Source organism: Sinocyclocheilus rhinocerous, unplaced genomic scaffold, assembly GCF_001515625.1.
Source record: "Sinocyclocheilus rhinocerous isolate Xijiao unplaced genomic scaffold, SAMN03320098_v1.1 scaffold113, whole genome shotgun sequence".
NCBI classification, from domain to species: domain Eukaryota; kingdom Metazoa; phylum Chordata; class Actinopteri; order Cypriniformes; family Cyprinidae; genus Sinocyclocheilus; species Sinocyclocheilus rhinocerous.
In genome coordinates this window covers 744,860-762,768 of record NW_015646846.1, presented here as the reverse complement: position 1 = coordinate 762,768, position 17,909 = coordinate 744,860, and the positions used below count along the sequence as shown (strand labels likewise).

Below are 17,909 nucleotides of genomic sequence, written 5' to 3'. Positions count from 1 at the left end.
TGACAGGGCTTGTCAACCCCTTCCCGTGACAGCATGGGAGGACAGAAAATAAATTCAACTAACCTACAAGAATAGTCCTCATTATAATGGAACGCCCCACCAAAAGTGTCACTACCTCCGTGTATTGAGGCGCAGGACACATTGGTGTGACAAGGGGGTCTCGCATATTTTTTTCAAAGTTGTTTACAGTGAATGTTGCTGCGCCTTCTCAGCTCTCTCTCTCTCGCGCGACGCTTCGCGGTGACAATTGACTCAGCCGGTTATATGTGGGCTCTTGAATGTCACAACGAAATTGTGCGGATATCATCCCTACGTGTACAGTCACAAAGCCATCTAAAGCCGAAGGATAAGCATAGCCCGTGTGCTGCCTTTTACCGACGACTCGCCGAGATCTGCAGGGAACACGGGGCGACGGATCAAGCGTCCTTCAAGTTTGCCCGTGTCCGGTTTATCCGAACAGCTCAACGGAAAGACGTTAACACGTCGGAATACAAACCGAGAGACGGGAAGAGATCCAGCGGCTGAGGTACAGGCAGAATGATGATGCGTGGGTAGCCAGTGGTTAACCTGATAGCGGTGACCCATGAAATGTTCCTGCAAGCTGCTAAATGAGGCCCGGACAGAATCTGTGGATCTGTGGAATGGATTCAAATAGTAAAATGTGTTTAAAAATACCTAAAATACTTCATCAAGGAGGAGGCGGGGGACGTGTGGAGCTTTGTGAATGACAGGCGGTCCAATTCTGCTGAGCTTTCTGTGGAGTTCAGTGGGCGCAGATTCTGTGTGGGCCATCAACCAAAACTTCAACAGGCACAATAATAGCTCTCGATTCACTTGACGCATTAAATATTGTAGCACACAAAAGATATCAGTTCTGTTTCACACCATGCAGGACCCCTTTTCTTTTTTAAGCTTTGATAAAACCAGCGAACTGAAAATAAAGGAAGTATAGCTATAATGAACACTTTTCAATAAGGCTCAATTTGTAAATAAGATAGTGGATTAACATCGCAAATTAACAATTTTACAGCATATATATTAATCTAGGCTATATATACATTAAATAAATAAACAAATAAATGCTTTTCATTCTTTATATTCCACAAAAATATTAAGCGGCTCTGTTGAACTGCTTTGATATCACAGGAATAAATTAAAATAGAATTGAATAAATAATTCAATTTAAAAAAAATTTTTTTTTCAATTTGAATAAATGAAATCGAGTTTTTCATTTTATTATTTATATTTTATTGTTTAAGACATTGAATAATGTTAATAGATATAACATATAATAATTTATTGTAACAAAATTTAAATATTTTAAAATATTATTTAAATATCAGATGCAGTAAAACTGTTATTTATTGTTAGGTCATGACACTGAAGAACAGTATTGTAAGTGTAAGAGATAATAAGAGAAAAATATAGGACAATATATTTTAAAATCCATAAAAATTCAAACTAAAGATAGCAAGATTTCATGTAGCAAACACAAATTTCTCATTCATTCTTAAGTAAAATGCATATGAATTTTTAAACTAACCAGGCATTGGATATTCATTCCCACAATGTAAGCGTTTACTTTCAAGTGTTCTGAAAATTCAGCTTTACATCACAGGAATAAATTATATTTTAACAGATATTCAAATATAAAACAGCTGTTTGAAATTCTAATAATATTTCACGATATTAAATAACCAGGCATTGGATATTCATTCCCACAATGTAAGCGTTTACTTTCAAGTGTTTGCCTGGGAATTCCCTGTAAATCAGGCATAAATTCACAATAACTTTACAAAGCTGAAATTATCGATGTTGGCAACAGTTGTGCTGCCAAATATTTTTTGGAAACTGTGATACTTAGAGTTAAAAAGAACAGCATCTGTATTTTTGATCAAATAAATGCAGCCTTGATGAGCATAAGAAACTCATGTAAAAAACATAAAAAATCATTCTGATCCCAAACTTTGACCGGTAGTGTATGTATATATATATATATATATATATGTATATGTTATGTGAGCTGTAAAGTTGTCTAAATCATGCCATTAGTGGTGGGACTACTTTTATAGGCAAATAAACTACTGGTAATGCATTACCGACCAACTGTAACTTGTTTTTACAAATTTAAGGACAATTCGAAATGATTAGCTCCATTCCTACAGCCCAAAACAGTAGAGCGTGCATTAACAACACTGAGATCATGGGTTCAATTCTCAGCGAATCACATTAACTTGATTAAATGTGCACTTGTATTAAATGCGTGCTTAAATGCAATATAAGTTGCTTTGAATAAAAGCATCTGCCAAATACATTAAATAAAATCTCTATTTGTGTTTATATAATCAACAGCATGTTATAGATATAAGCTCTATAAAGCTCTAGTTATTGATTTGTATGTAATCCAAAACATTCCTTATAATTGGAAATCTTTTAATTGATTGTTTTTTTAATTTTTTAATTTTACTTTCATGTTCAGATCTATAAACGTTTTCTTCACAAAAGACTGAACCATAAAAAAAATGATAAATTAACAGTAAAGAAAGTGAAAATCCTAGCCAATTTGGCATCACAAATCATTTTAAAACAAAAACACTGAACAAAAGACGGTCTGTCGTATAATCATAATGTCTTCATGTGAGAAGTAATAGCAGGAGGGAGACTGGGAACAGCAGAGGGCTGGAAGTGAAAATACAAGAGAAAGAGAGTGATAATAAACAGAAAAGAACACGGAAGGATAAAAAAAAACATTATAGCTGGAGCTTTTGGAGCTATAGCATAAACCTATAGAATGAAAATCCTATCATTATTTACTCATGTTATTCCAAACCTGTATGCTCTTATTTTTTTCTGTGAAACACAAATGTAGATATTTTCAAAGAATTGTTGCACAGCTCTTGCCACACACTGACAGTTCACAGTGACCCGGGGTCTGTCAAGCTTAAAAAGGGCCTTTTTGGAGTTTGACAGACGTAAGGGAACACAAAATACTCCATAAGACTTGTGTGCTTTTGGTCCCTTTTAAAGCTTGACAGATGTTGTAAGAGCTGTGTACAGAACAAATAACAGCATAAGGGTTCAGAACAACAGATTTTTCTTTTTTTTTTTTGTATTCAGACGAACTGTTCCTTTAAACCAGAGTTTCCCAATCTGGGTTTCACAAAGGAACTGCAGAGGGTTGTGAGATAATGAAAAGCCAATATTTATTAAACATTTTAAAATGCAAAATAAATAAATAGCTTCAAAAATAAAATACAAAAATGTAAATTATTTTAAAAAACAATATTTTATTTGTTTACCTGCATGTCATGTGACCATTAACTGACATCACAGAACCGTGAACATGCGAATGTTTTCAAATATTACATATAATTTAAAATCTCAAGAAAATATTTTAGTTCAAAGGGGGTTTGACGGACAAAATAGTTTGGGAATCCCTGCTTTAAACAATTCTTTGAAAAAGACTTTTGCTTTTGATTTAGTATTTTGAATACTATGTTTCTGACTCCTCGCTGGTTTTCATTAATTTAATGAAAAATAATGGTAACGGACATACTCCACATTAGAAGTGTAACATCTAGCTCACGGTAGTTCCTATAGTCAACATTAAACTGCATTTGCAACCCATTTTACTGCCATAATGTGCTAAACAGAACCTTAAATGGGAACATAAAAGGTAAAGCAAGACTGTTATCCATCAGGAATTGATTGCGACATAATTGTGTGATTGATTGTTACACAACAAACTAATGAATCACTTATAATAAGACCAGTAACGTTTAGTGGAGAAAATGGAGACAATTTTGCAAACAACTGCTAGTAAACTGCCATAAAAATGAGCAAATTTATATAAATATTTTCATATATTTAAAGCCCAGCCTTAGCTGTAATTCACATGTCTAATGACACCAGGAAATATATGAAGTAACCACCTTGCCATCTACTGGTCAAAATATGTAATAAGAATTACAAGGAATATGAGGTGCAGTGATATTTTCAACAGTCCAGCTGAGAACATCTACATTTGCAAGTTTTCACAGCTTGAAAGAGCAAAAGGGTTAACACTCCTCTTTAGCATTCTGTCATGGATCCTTGGCCATCTTGTGTTTCAGATAGTTGATTTTGAGTGAATAGTACTCTTCCTGAAGCTGTAAGACTCTTTCCTGTCTGCGTAGCACAGACATCTCCAGATCGCTCTTTCCTGCTGATTGTGTAGGCGGGGGTGAAACAGTCTCTGCTGTGTTTGATTGGCTGTCGTTCGCACGGTTAACAGGCTGAACGTCCAACACAGGTGCAATCTCAGCTGGAATAATGTATTTCTCTTCCTCCTCCTCCTCCTCTTCTTCATGTGAGATTGCACTTTCATTCTCAGTTTCAGCTCTGTGAAAGGGCAGAGTTGTTAAACTAGCAAAATGGAGATTGTCAAATATATTACACTTAGGCTGAATTCAGTTCCCTTTCATGACTTATTGCGCTTGAATGATCAAATACACACAAAATTATGTCAAATACTCATCTTAGGGGGTATTCACATAAAGTCAGTTATGTCTTAAGTGAATGTAAACAGTTGGGAGAAAATCGTATGTGTATCAATCATAGACTGTATAAAAACATGGACGTAGTGTCAGTGACGTAACCCGTAGACTTTCGACGAGCGTTTTGAAGCCTAAAGTAGGCGGAGCCAGCCGTCGCCATCTTGGCAGCTGCCCGTCACTCCCGGAATTGAAACGGATGAGTTATAAAAAAATTCACCCCCTCACAGTTGTCATGAAGGGCAAAATTAGCTATATAGACCAAAATAATTTTTTGAACCAGGCTATAAACATGTTTTTTTCTGCTGTAAAGTTGGGCATTTTAACATGGGGAGTCTATGGGATTGACTCCCTATTGCAGCCAGCCTCTAGCGGCCAGCTGATGAATTACAGTTTAAGTCACTTCCTTGTTGGCTTCACGAGAGAGAGCGGGAGGTTGCCGCTCGGTATCAATGTACTGGATTTGTGCATTAGGTCTTAAAGTGACAGCTGCCTAATATACCTGCTGCTGTCTGTGTTTTTAATGTTAATCAAACAAAAGACAAATAGTTCACTGCTCTTAAGTGAATAACTTTAGTAGCTTTAATAAGAATCAATGTATATTTAATTTACACAGTGAATAAATTAGGCAGGGTATCATTTTTACATTAGATTTTTCAGTTTCTTACTTGAATGCTACTATTAAATAGAAGTAATGTACTTGAAAAATGTAAATCAAAAATGTATTTCATATGAGAAAATAATGATCATTTTCTTTAACACATCTTATGTTTGAATCCATTCTGCAAAATTATTCCCCCCCCAAAAAACATCAAAAAATGTTCAAAAAACATCAAAAAAAGAAAAATGCAAAATGTCCACAATGTTGTTCGTTACTATTACTTATTCAAGATTATTATTGTTAACTCAAAGTATTAAAATAAAAAATAAGGCTGAAATAAAAATAAACTATTAGATTAAATTAAAATTAGACATGTTGTCATGGCAACTAACTGTAAAAAGCACTAAAAAATACTAACAGGAAATAAAAAATAAATTGGACTAAACTTGAAATAAAAATAAATTGAACCTAAATTGCGATATTTACGGAAAACAACTAACAACAGTGACAAAGCAAATAACAAGTTAAAACGTCATCCGCTGGATGCCACTCTCTCGTGAGCGTGCGTACGACTGTTAGCGGAAGCTAGAGATTAAGCTTTATAGTTTAAGTTGTAAATATGGATATTTTTCTTACACAAACGCATCGTGTCAATTCAGAAGGCCTTTATTAACTTTATGTGGACTTCTTTTATAATGGATGGGTGCAATTTTTTGGACTTCAAATTTTGGGCTACCATCCACTCCCATTATAAAGCATGGATTAGCCTGGACATTATTTAATATAACTCCGATTGTATTCGTCTGAAAGAAGAATGTCATATACACCTAGGATGGCTTGAGGGTGAGTAAATCATGGGGTAATTTTCATTTTTGGGTGAACTATCCCTTTAATGATTAAGAGTGGAACTAGGAAACAAAACAGGTCGTCTGTGCTCATACCCTGGCGAGTCGTACAGTGGCATGTAGCTAGTGCTTGGAAAACTAGAGCGTGCTTGGTTGTGAAGAGCATGTCTGTGGTAAGATGGATATGAAGGCAGAGATGGGTGGTGTATGAACTCCTTTAAGATGTTCCCTTGAAACTCCATCATCTCCTTCCACATGGCCATCAGACTCGCCCGTTCCTCCTTCTGTTCCTCTCTGGCTTCCCTTCGCAAGCGTTCCTCATACTCCCTCTGGTTCTGCACATGGAGAGGTTCTTGATCTCTCACAGAGTCGGTAATGGAATGTTTTTTGGCCTTCTTCCTCACAGGTTGAGCGACCACTTAAATATATGAACACATAATAATCAGTTATGCACATCATCATTCATGTTCAGGTAGGGATTCACAAAATGTTAAATTTTTTTGGTCAGTCTAACCACTTTTACCTAAAATATTTCACTGTGATTTTAAATTAATATTTCAATAATTCAACAATATTTCAAAACACATTTAATGGTCACATGACATGCAGATAAACAAATAAAATATTTAAACTTTTGTTAAAATTTGAAGTGTTTCACTTTTTTTTTTTTAATTATATATTTGTATGATTTAATTAATCACTAGTTTCATCAACTCATGAACACCAGTTTAGGAAACCTTGAGTTAGAGCAACAATAGTCCCAATTTTGAAGATACAAAGCATAAACAAAAACAGTGATGTCTGATTAGCAAATAAATGATTTTGAATCAGATCTTTCAAATTAGTCACTCAAACGGATTCAAATAAATCGTAAACATTTCTCATGGATTTAAAACATGTAAATGAGGTAATATGACAAAAAGATAGCATACTAAATACTGTTTACATTAGTAACATTAGTTACGTACTACATACAAACTATTTTAAGACAAAAATGTACACTATGTGTATACTGTGTATGCAGTAGTAAGTATAAACTGATATTGTATTTGAAACAGCCTCCCCTTGACTTATTATTAGTTGTAAATCAAACACAATGATCAAAATAACATGAAAATTAGCCCATTTTACATCAATGCATTTACAGTGTTTGACATGTTTATCATTGCACACATTGAATAGTTTACCATTGCACACTGTTTCACACACTACATTTGTATTACGCGAAATGCAGCACATAGCGCGCAGCAACTATCGCTCGTGAAATCATGTGACCATAAAGTAGCACACTATCGTTCCATTTGACACACTACTTCATCAGTACGCATCAACACACCGTCTGCCGTGTCATCCGTCTCCTCGTCGTGACTGACTAACACCTCGATGTCAGTGGATCTGCTCTCATTTCGGGTGTCCTCGATGGACGTACTCTGGGGCTCTTCGAGTTTCACGTTGTTATGAAGTGTCAACGCGTCCGCGTGGCGGTGGCTGCCCCAAATGGACTTGCAGAGATCATAATAATTCCAGTACACTCTGCCGTGCCCGTTGTTTTTGTGATGCTCGAGTATTTTCAGGAACTTCTGCTTGAGTGTTTTCAGTTTGGTGGTGACCTGTCGCTTGGTTCTGTGGATCCCTTGCGCCTTGAGAAGCCTTGATATTTCAGCGTAAATAAGAGAATCGCGAACCGTTCCGCTGATTTGCCTACTGATTTCTTCGTCCTGTCGGATGTACAGCAGCGCCTTCGTCTCGGTGTCCGTCCAGTTTCTTTCTACTGACATTTCTTCATACATTTCGCGGCGTGGAAATCTTGGGAAATCAGGTAAAGAGTTCATTTACACACAGCATCAGTTGATTCACGAGTCACGACTCGCGCGTCACGTAGGCCTGCAAGTTCATGACGTATGTGCGTCAGTCGTTCTGAACTTTGTGATTGGCTCAGACTCTAGCAGCCCTCTGGCGTCATGCGTCCGACACTTGAAATGCCACAAATCGTTCATTTATTTCACGTATATTATACAAATCCCAGTATTTAGGTGTTTGTTTTTTTTGCCGGAATTTTGAGTTTTAAATTTTTTTTAAAAGATATATCTTATTAAAAAAATAGTTTAGTTTTCCATATATAATGAATGGTACATCATGCACTTAATGGAAAATAAAGAGATATTTCGGACACAGTTATGGTTTTTATATTAATTTTGAATAGCAAACTAATAGACATATCTCAGTAAGAAAGTTTAAAACCAAATCAATTCAATAAACGCGTTGAGATTAGCTTTAGTGGTCAATAAACAAATACATTAATGAATTGAAGGATATCCTATTTCAGGGAAAAAATCCTAAATCCAGGTAAATCTACATAAATTTTATTCTTTAGAGCCCAATTTATGTAGGAGCCACCCAAGTTAATTGTCTTGCACGGAATTAAATCACCCAACAGCCCACTTTCTCATCCAGCCTGGGTTTATGTTTGGATCTGATTCCACCAGAACACAAATATTCGACATTTTTGGATCGGAGCTGGAGAAATGAGCCTGAAAACAGTGTCACATATTATCTTCTGACGCAAGAGATAAACATTTCTTTGAGAATTGATAAAACATTTTATTATGTACATGCTAAGGCACTCACTGTAGAACCGACCAACAGCTGATTGGTCAAACCAACACTTACAATAAAGCTAAATTACAAAGTCACTCAAAAAAGTATAAAAGGTTTTTCTGGAAAAACAAACAATGCAGAGGATTATTTCTAAGTTTAAAATATGGAGTTTGTATAAACAAACAAAAAAGAAATACTTAAGAGCTATAATACAAAGCACCAACTGCAAAGAGATCAACAGTTGGACATCAGATATTGAGACAGATGAAGGCAAAAGAACATAAATGGATAAAATACAAGACGTTTGTACAAGAAAAAATTTCAATCCCAAATTAACCGACAATACTGAGAAATACAGATACAGCTAGCTATAAATAGCACTGATCGCATGATTTCAAGAAAACGCATTTCATTTCCACCCCTTTGAGCAATGTGACCAATAAACATCACTAAAATAACATGCATGAGCAAAACCAAATAATACAATTATAACTGCGTCACTGTTAAACAAACAGTGTTGAACAAGTTATTGTTAATAAAATACAAGACGTTTGTACAAGAAAAAATTTCAATCCCAAATTAACCGACAATACTGAGAAATACAGATACAGCTAGCTATAAATAGCACTGATCGCATGATTTCAAGAAAACGCATTTCATTTCCACCCCTTTGAGCATGTGACCAATAAACATCACTAAAATAACATACATGAGCAAAACCAAATAATACAATTATAACTGCGTCACTATTAAACAAACAGTGTTGAACAAGTTATTGTTACCACATAAACAAAATGGAACAATCCATCAAATTTAACATCTAAAATGCACTGTAAACATGACCATTTCAGAAAACAGAACACTGTTTTGAGAAAATACATGAAATGTTAAAGATAAATATTACAATTAATTGAGAGGTGTAGATACCACACAACTGAATATAAAGCTGCACAGAGGATTTGCAGGATGGTCGCAAAACTGATTCGACCATTGGCAGGTTCACCAAAAACACACAAAATGAAAACATTTAAAAGCTTACATTTGCTCAGTACATTGTGCCAGTAAATAACTTGATTAAAATAAAAATAAAAAAATAAAATCACTAATATATCTAATTATTTTCCTTTGTGTTAATACAGTATGTGAGGGCACGGAACCCACTGGGAGATTCTACTGCAAAAACGATGGTCACATGACTCTTGATTGAGAAAACTACAGCTACAGAATATCTCTGTAATGTAAGAATCGATTCGTTATGAAAGCATGATGAGCATCATGATAAAACATGATACATGATTCTTTGATTCGGTTTAAATTGATTAAGTTTATACCAATCTCCCTGATATTCAGAAATTCTGGTGTATTAAAAAAAAAAAAATCTGTCATAACTCGTGATGGTTTTTGGCTTTGCTATTGTTCTGTGACATAATTAATGTACTCGATCTCATTAGTCATTGAGCAGCACATAGGAAGAGTTTTTGGCTTTAAATTGGGTCTGTAAGGAGACTGGGCATCCTCACAGGTCAGAGACTCGCTCTCTCGCTGACCACATCCTGCAGGCGTTTGAGCAGCACGTCGTCGTTCTCTTGCCGCAGGCATTTAGATGGAGACTCCGTCTCATCACCTTCCATGTTGAACGCCCGCTTCTTGCTCACCCCACCCTGACGGATCATCTGGTTTATGTCGCTCAGCTCCTGAAGAGAAACAGGAAGTAGAAGACTTTTAGATCAACAACCATAACTGGCAAAACTCACAGTAGGAGCTTCCAAATATAAAGACATAAAAATAAATTAACTGGTTTTTAATTTAATAAAAATTTACTAATCAGTTATATTGACTATTGTGTTTATTTCATTGTGTATGAACATTTTTTTCAAAATATCTTCGGAGACTCCGTCTCATCACCTTCCATGTTGAACGCCCGCTTCTTGCTCACCCCACCCTGACGGATCATCTGGTTTATGTCGCTCAGCTCCTGAAGAGAAACAGGAAGTAGAAGACTTTTAGATCAACAACCATAACTGGCAAAACTCACAGTAGGAGCTTCCAAATATAAAGACATAAAAATAAATTAACTGGTTTTTAATTTAATAAAAATGTACTAATCAGTTATATTGACTATAATAATACCCAGTTGCATTGTGTTTATTTCATTGTGTATGAACATTTTTTTCAAAATATCTTCTTTTGTGATCCACAGAAGATTAGGACGTGTCTGACATGTGGATGTGTAAATTACAATAAATTTTTTTTCAAGAATTATCTCTTTAAAAGGAATTATTACCGTTAATGCTTGTTGTGAAAACCTAAATTTTGACTAACCTTTGATGGGCTGCCAGTGAACTTGTACGTGTAGGCCGTACTGGGGGTGAGACTCGAGCCGTTTTTATGAGGAGAAACAAAGATGGAGTGTCTCTGAGATACACGGCGAGGAGAGAGAGGCTGAGCACGAACCGACGGAAACGGAGATAACGGAGGAGCCTCCATCTTTACAGAGAAACAGAGAGAGAAAGAGTCAAACACTTGTTTCCAAATTATCTAAAAATAAAAATCAACAGTTATTAAAAGACGATTTTCAAATGAAGTAAAGCAATACACTAACCTTGTTGTCAAGCATGGAATGTGCATATTTAAGAGCGAATGATTTCATCTTTAGCACGTAAACAGAGTTGTAGAACTGGATGAGGTCTCCTCTTTCCTCTGATTCGCTTTCAGCCTCTGTTCTGTCAGCCTGCACCGTCCTCTCATTGGCTGTGAACAGAAACAAATAAATAAAAATATTTTAAAATGCAATAAAAAGCCAGGATACTTTTGCCAACTTCATCAAAAATAAATGTATATACACACACAACCTGTTTAAAAGTTTGGCATTGTTAACCTTATGTTTTTGAAACAAGTCTCTTATGCTCACCAAGGCTGCGTATATTTGATCAAAAACACAGTAAAAACTATAATATTATTTACGTAATATTATACGTTTAGGACTTTGCCCACATCATCCTTACACTGGTCTACTGGTGGATCCACTTCCATGTTCTCATCTGTCTGCTGCTCTCTGGGACGCCTCTTCAGTAAAACACTACGGTACACCTACAAACACACCAACAAGATGTTGTGGATGCCGTTGCATCAAAGCCTCATATGTGCTCTCATCACAGCTCAAATTCCAAGGTTTCTGACGTTAGGAAGCTAGGGCAAGCAGTCATTTTGAACCACTATCAATGGCATTTGCACATTAAGCACATACACAAAATAAATATAAAACAGTAGCAGTTAAGTCACAGGTTTGGAAAGACTAAGACTGTTGATACTCACATGACTGTTGGCCTGAGGTTGGGTTCGGTAGCATTTCATGATGTCCTGAAAAGTGTGCTCTTCTTTTGTGATCTGCAGAAGCAGCAGGCAAGTCAAAATAAACAAAATTTGATTGAAAATGCTTGATGTTATATTTTCATCTGATGATTTTTTCCCCCCCTTCACTCAAATCTTATTCTTCAGTAATATACAAGATTTTTTAAAGTTGTTAATACTTTATTCAGCAAGGGTGCATTAATTTGATAAAAAGTGACAGTTAAGACATTTATAATGTTATAACATTTCATGATGTCCTGAAAAGTGTGCTCTTCTTTTGTGATCTGCAGAAGCAGCAGGCAAGTCAAAATAAACAAAATTTGATTGAAAATGCTTGATGTTATATTTTCATCTGATGATTTTTTCCCCCCCCTTCACTCAAATCTTATTCTTCAGTAATATACAAGATTTTTTTAAGTTGTTAATACTTTATTCAGCAAGGGTGCATTAATTTGATAAAAAGTGACAGTTAAGACATTTATAATATTATAAAAGATTTCTGTTTCAAATAAAAAAATGTTCATTTGAACTTTCTGTTCAAAGAGTCAGGAAATCAGAATAACCGCTGAAGGATCATGTGACACTGAAGACTGGAGTAATTATGAAAACAGTTATTTTAAATTGTAATCATATTTCACCATATTTCTGTATTTTTACTCAAAATAAATGCAGTCTTGGTGAGAAAGAAACTTCTTTGAAAAACCTTACAGACACCAAACTTTAGAACAGTAGTGTAGTTCATTCGTTTTAGTCAATTGCTGTAACTTGCTACAACAATGTTGCCGTAGCCCAGGGGTGTCAAACTCAATTCCTGAGTTTAGTTCCAACACTGCTCCAACACACATACCATGTAGTTTTCAAATAAGCCTGAAGGACTTGATTAGTTGGATCAGGTGTGTTTAATTAGGGTTGAATCTAAACTCTACAGGGGCTCCGGCCCTCCAGGAATTGAGTTTTGACAACCCTGCCGTAGCCCTTCTCTCCACATTTCAAAAGGCATACCTTTGATATAATGTAGACGGCACAAAGCAGCAGCTGGTCCAGGTGTCTATCCTTCATCAGGTCAGTGAAGTGCAGCAGAGAGTGTTCAAAACACGTCCAGATCTTCCCTCGCAGCTCCGATGAGATATCCAGCTTCAGACACAGGTCCCGCAGACGCACGCTGGCTAAATGATACACCTAAATGGACAAGCAACAGCAAATATGCACTTCAGCTAACAAAGATCAGATGTAAAAAAGTCCAGATGGTGGAAATCAGCACACATTTCCTCACCTTCCTGAAGAAGAGAGAGAGGGATCCTGTGCGGCGGGGTTTGTTGACGGCCGGGGGCTGTGTGTCGGAGCTGGTGGGTGGAGCTACAGTTCGGCTGGGGGAGGCTGTCAGTAAGAATTGAGCGGTGAGGGGGTTCATCTCATTGGCCTGAAGTTGGATGACTGTGATGCCGCCCGTCTCGTTCTTTACCACTGAAGGATGAAGAACCAGCACGTCAACAAATAGAGAAATGTTTGTGTGTCTTTTTGTCAAAAAAAAATGTCACAACAAGATGAGAATAAATAAATAAATAATAAATGTGGTACTTGGCAGTGGAATGGTGAGCTGTTGGCCGTTTCCGGTTGCCATGGAGAGGACAGTCGTTGTGGCGGTGGTGTTCTGGTTGTTTTCCATGGTGTTGGAAATTATTTTTATGGGAGTGACTGAGAATCTTTTCACTGGGGACTGTGGTGAAGGATCGTCACCAAACAAGCGTCTCTTGGCGCTGCCAGCTGCAGGTGAGCTGTAGCGGTCGTGGAGAGAGATAGGAGACTGAGGGACGTCTAAGAGAGAAAGAAGATAAATATTATCCATATGAGTACATCTTATTCAATATTCAAACAAGCACATGCAGACATATACATACACAGACTCGTACACTGCAAGCCACAAAAAGATTAAAAAGTCTGAGACTTCAACTTACCATCTTAACTTTTTCTACATTCTTATTGCATTGCTCATTGTTACAGTAAGTATATTCTTTTCAAAACTGTTTAAACTCTAGTTCATACGTATGGTTAAAATGTGAGCATTTTTATGTTGCTTTAGTCAGTCCTTTTTTTTTCTTCTTTTTTTTTTGCTCAGTGGAAAAAATTCAGGTCTGAAGGGGTAAAAAGATGAATAACAATTTTTTTGCTTTTTTGCTTTGAGGTCATCTGTATGCTTGCAAATAATTTAATAAAGGTAACACTTTACAATAAGATTCCACTTGTTAACATTATTTAACATGAACTAGCAATAAAAAATACTTGTAAAGCATTTATTAATCTCAGTTAAAATTAATTTAAACATTTACTAATACATTACTAAAATCTGTTAATATTAATGTGCTAACATGAACTAACAATGAACAGGTGTACTTTTAATTAATGTTAACAAAGATTCAATAAATACTGTAACAATGTATAGCACATTGTTAGTTAAGGCATTAAATAACGTTAACTAACCTTATTGTAAAGTGTTACCCAAATAAATAAATAATAAGTAATATTTCATATACGCATTTATATATGCATTTAAAAATGATAAACGGACCAAATATATTCCTAAACATTTTCGTCCGATCAAATGATCTCTGGAATGCCCCTCCCCTTTAATTATACACATTTATGGGGTCTCAAGAGTCCAGCCTCATTATGAGACATGTGGTACCTTTGCGTGCACTTGAGGCCAGGCCTATGCGGACCTCCCTGATGCGAGGGTGGATGATGGGGGATAGCGCCACCAACGGAAGGTGAGTGGGACCGCCTGCATTGTTGCCCGTGTCAAAATTACTGGGAAAATTCACCTAAACAAACAAATAAAAACAGGTTATATTTGTAATTTAATTGGCTATTAATTTTACAATATGTAATTTAATTTTACAGTATGTTCACCCTACAAAGTGGTTTGTGAGTTTGTGTATGTATGTACCTCTTCTACAGTGGGGACTTTGTTATTAGCGTTATTGAGCGCAGTCCACAGGGCCGAGTTTTTGGTCCAGGCTTTGCTTTCCAGCACCTGCTCCTCTATACTGTTCAAATGCTTCACCATGTCTCGGGACAAACCCTCCTCAGAGCGGATGAACACCTCAATCACCTACACAAACACAAGTACATTTGCTTTAGTACTTCAAAATAAACAGCTTTCTTTAAAGGGCTTAACTGTTTGTTGTGATTTTTTTTCTATAGACATCAATATCTACTGCAACATGATGCAACAGAACACCGTTCTGTACCTTGTAAAAGTAGAATGGCGGGATCTGGAAGATTTCTAGAATCCAGGGGAAGGTTCTTCGAGAGCTGTACGCAAAAAGCACCACCTCCAGACAGCATGCCAACAGAGAGCAATGGAGCACCTCCTGCTCCAACAGGACCTAACAGAGATCAGAAGAAGAGAGGAACAGGTTGCAATCTCACAAAAAAAGCAGAACGTAAGAGCTGTAGATATAAAACAAAAATGACATCTGGCTAAAAATCAATTTTCCTTTTTTCTGTTTGGTGATAAATACACATTGTTTGGTATCAGGGCGAATGGTTTTTACTAGTGTATCGATCAAGTTAAGCCGTTTCACTGACTTACCGCCATGTCTTTCCCTTGTAATCTCTTCATCTCTTGAGTCATGATATTCTCCAGGATCTTAAAATACAAGATCTCCGCCAGCTTCAGACGATTCTCTGCGAAATCTACACACAAGAACCTGCACTTACTAACATGATAAAATATGAGACTTTTGTAACCAGTCGCCTTTATTAAACATTTGTTTTTGTTTTTTTAGATGTGCAGTATATCTGACCCATATGTGCTCCTGGCAGGTCATCTGTGGGTTTGGTGTAGGCCTGTTTAAACCTCTCTCCCATGGTCTTCACTCGGTTCAGAATGGATTCAGTGGGATTTCGAGAGCAGGAACTATAAAAACATGGTGAAAATAAAACACAGCTCTGTAAGAAAACAGGCTGAGGGCCATCATGATGGGTTATGCACACTTGGCTGTACATGCATACCATGTCTAATTTCCAAAACTAATTATTTGTGCGTGGTTTGATTTTGGCAGATACTTACTTAAAGATTTGGACCAGAGCATCGCTTGGAGCATTTCGGAGGCCGGACACCATGCTCTGCAGTCGACTCACACTTTGGGTAGCTGAGGAAACGGGGGTGACCAGCACCTCTTTCTCCTTCAGATATCGCCGACCCGTTAGAGGAGTAGAGGGAGCAAGGGAACGCGTCTATGCAAAAACACAGCAGGATGAGGCAAAAGTTTGGGGTCAGTAGGACATTTTTTAAAGAATACTTTTATTCAGCAAGGACACGTTAAAGTCACCAAAGAATCTTGAAAAATTGTATCACGGTTTCCACAGAAATATTAAGCTGCACAACGGTTTTCAACATTGATGATAATAATAATTAGGGATGCACCGTAATCCAAATGATGCGTGCTAAGTGAGTGAACATCAAAGATCACAACAGAAGTGCGCGCTCTCTCTCTCTCTCGGCTTCGTAGTAGACATCCTTAACTCCATTCTGCTGTCTGTTGTTCTGTTGTGGGAGTTTCTTTGTCTGAATATGGCGCTCATCACATGCTGTGTGGTATCGGCGTTTGGTATCGGGGCATTTTAACGAGTACGAGTATGAGTACATGAGCTCAGTATCGGGCCCGATACCAGTATCGGTGCATCCCTAATAATAATACATAATAAATTTTTCTTAAGAAGCAATTAGCATATTCTGAATGATTAAGTAACACTGAAGACTGGAGTAATGATGCTAAAAAATTCAGCTTTGCCATCACAGTAATAATTACATCTTTCAAAAACATAAATTTTTAACATATTTAGTATTTCACATACATTGATATTTCAAATAAGATTGTCAATCATCATGATGAATGTTACTCTAATGTGGCAGTAGAGAAAGAAATCTTCAGTACCTTCTCACAGTGCTGCTGAAGGTTGTTCTCCACCTGCATGCGGGCCGATAGTTGACCTGATGGAGGCTCAGCAGTGGCCTTGCGAGGTGTGCCGATCTCCTCATCTGCGTCGGCCCCCAAAAACACTCGCTCATCAAAATCCCCCACAGTCAAAACATATTCCTCATACTCACGATTTATGGCTTTACTGGAAAAACAAATATTCATATACAAGTACTTATTGAAATAAGGCATTTCATTTGATGTTTTATCATTTTTTTTATTTAAATGCAAAATTGCTGGAAAGTCCAAAAAGGACTAAAAACTTTTACAGAAATTTCATGCCATACACTTACTTGTTGTCTTGGAAATTTGGGGAATCCAGTAATTCAGTCAGAGTCTCAGCATCACCTTTTAATATCTGAGAAAAATAGGGAATATTTTTAGAATATGGCAAGCATGACCAGGCTGTAAACAATCATGCTGTTCTTGCAGTATAAGTGTATGTGAATATAAGTGTGTGTGTTCCTCACTCTTTTCTCAAACAGTGTCTTTATGTAGGGTTTGAAGTAGTGCTCCTTTATGCCTTTGGCCTCCACCACCAACCCATCATGCAGCTCACATAACTTGTCAATGACACAGGGCATTTCTTCCAAGTTTTCTGTGTCCTTTGGCAGTCCTAAAGAGAGGAGAGCAAAAGACTATAAATGAAGCATTTACAACAAAGCAACCTACTAATCCAATCACAAATGAATCTTTTAAGACCACCTAAAATGAAAATATAAGTTTTTAGTTCACGCTAGTGTACTCCTAAACGCTGATTACATGAAGTAGACTGAAACCGTGTTATTGTGATTTAAACTAAAAGCTATTAGTGGACAAGCACTTTGATATGTTCTGTGGCCTGTCTCATGCTCCTGTTTCAACAGATTAGTGGTCGACCGATATTGGTTTTTGACTGCCGATATTTTGGAAAGCAGGGTGGCCGATGCCCGATATAATTATATTTATTTTAATTAATATTTAAGAAATTTGAAATCATTTGAAAATGGATTAAAAAATT

The 17,909-nt window shown here is 36.6% G+C and overlaps 2 protein-coding genes across 4 annotated transcripts in view; both read right to left on the bottom strand.

Moving 5' to 3' along the window:
* Positions 1–3,368: 3,368 nt before the first annotated feature.
* On the bottom strand, positions 3,369–7,961 carry LOC107708128 (uncharacterized). The gene is made up of 3 exons (XM_016512278.1): positions 7,315–7,961; positions 6,075–6,396; positions 3,369–4,380 (listed from the first exon to the last, which is right to left on the bottom strand). The coding sequence occupies exons 1-3, from the start codon at positions 7,808–7,810 to the stop codon at positions 4,083–4,085; spliced, it is 1,116 nt and encodes a 371-aa protein (XP_016367764.1). The 5' UTR covers positions 7,811–7,961; the 3' UTR covers positions 3,369–4,082.
* Positions 7,962–9,130: 1,169 nt separating this feature from the next.
* LOC107708126 (retinoblastoma-like protein 1) overlaps positions 9,131–17,909 on the bottom strand; it is a 13,823-nt gene continuing 5,044 nt past the window's right edge. Inside the window, exons 6-24 of one of the 3 annotated variants that reach the window (XR_001636324.1) lie at positions 17,380–17,525; positions 17,203–17,267; positions 16,868–17,054; positions 16,000–16,166; positions 15,734–15,846; positions 15,520–15,623; positions 15,176–15,313; positions 14,872–15,036; positions 14,611–14,746; positions 13,506–13,742; positions 13,201–13,391; positions 12,930–13,106; positions 11,892–11,963; positions 11,582–11,666; positions 11,179–11,327; positions 10,899–11,063; positions 10,482–10,551; positions 9,729–10,200; positions 9,131–9,687 (exon numbers count right to left, since the gene is read on the bottom strand). Coding sequence is in view for 2 of the 3 variants with exons in the window: in XM_016512276.1 (XP_016367762.1) it covers positions 10,100–10,200; positions 10,482–10,551; positions 10,899–11,063; positions 11,179–11,327; positions 11,582–11,666; positions 11,892–11,963; positions 12,930–13,106; positions 13,201–13,391; positions 13,506–13,742; positions 14,611–14,746; positions 14,872–15,036; positions 15,176–15,313; positions 15,520–15,623; positions 15,734–15,846; positions 16,000–16,166; positions 16,868–17,054; positions 17,203–17,267; positions 17,380–17,525 (2,468 nt within the window). In the remaining variant the exon portion in view is untranslated. Of the gene's footprint in view, positions 10,271–10,481; positions 10,552–10,898; positions 11,064–11,178; positions 11,328–11,581; positions 11,667–11,891; positions 11,964–12,929; positions 13,107–13,200; positions 13,392–13,505; positions 13,743–14,610; positions 14,747–14,871; positions 15,037–15,175; positions 15,314–15,519; positions 15,624–15,733; positions 15,847–15,999; positions 16,167–16,867; positions 17,055–17,202; positions 17,268–17,379; positions 17,526–17,909 lie in introns of all 3 variants that reach the window. The other 2 variants (XM_016512276.1, XM_016512277.1) reach the window with 2 other exon arrangements.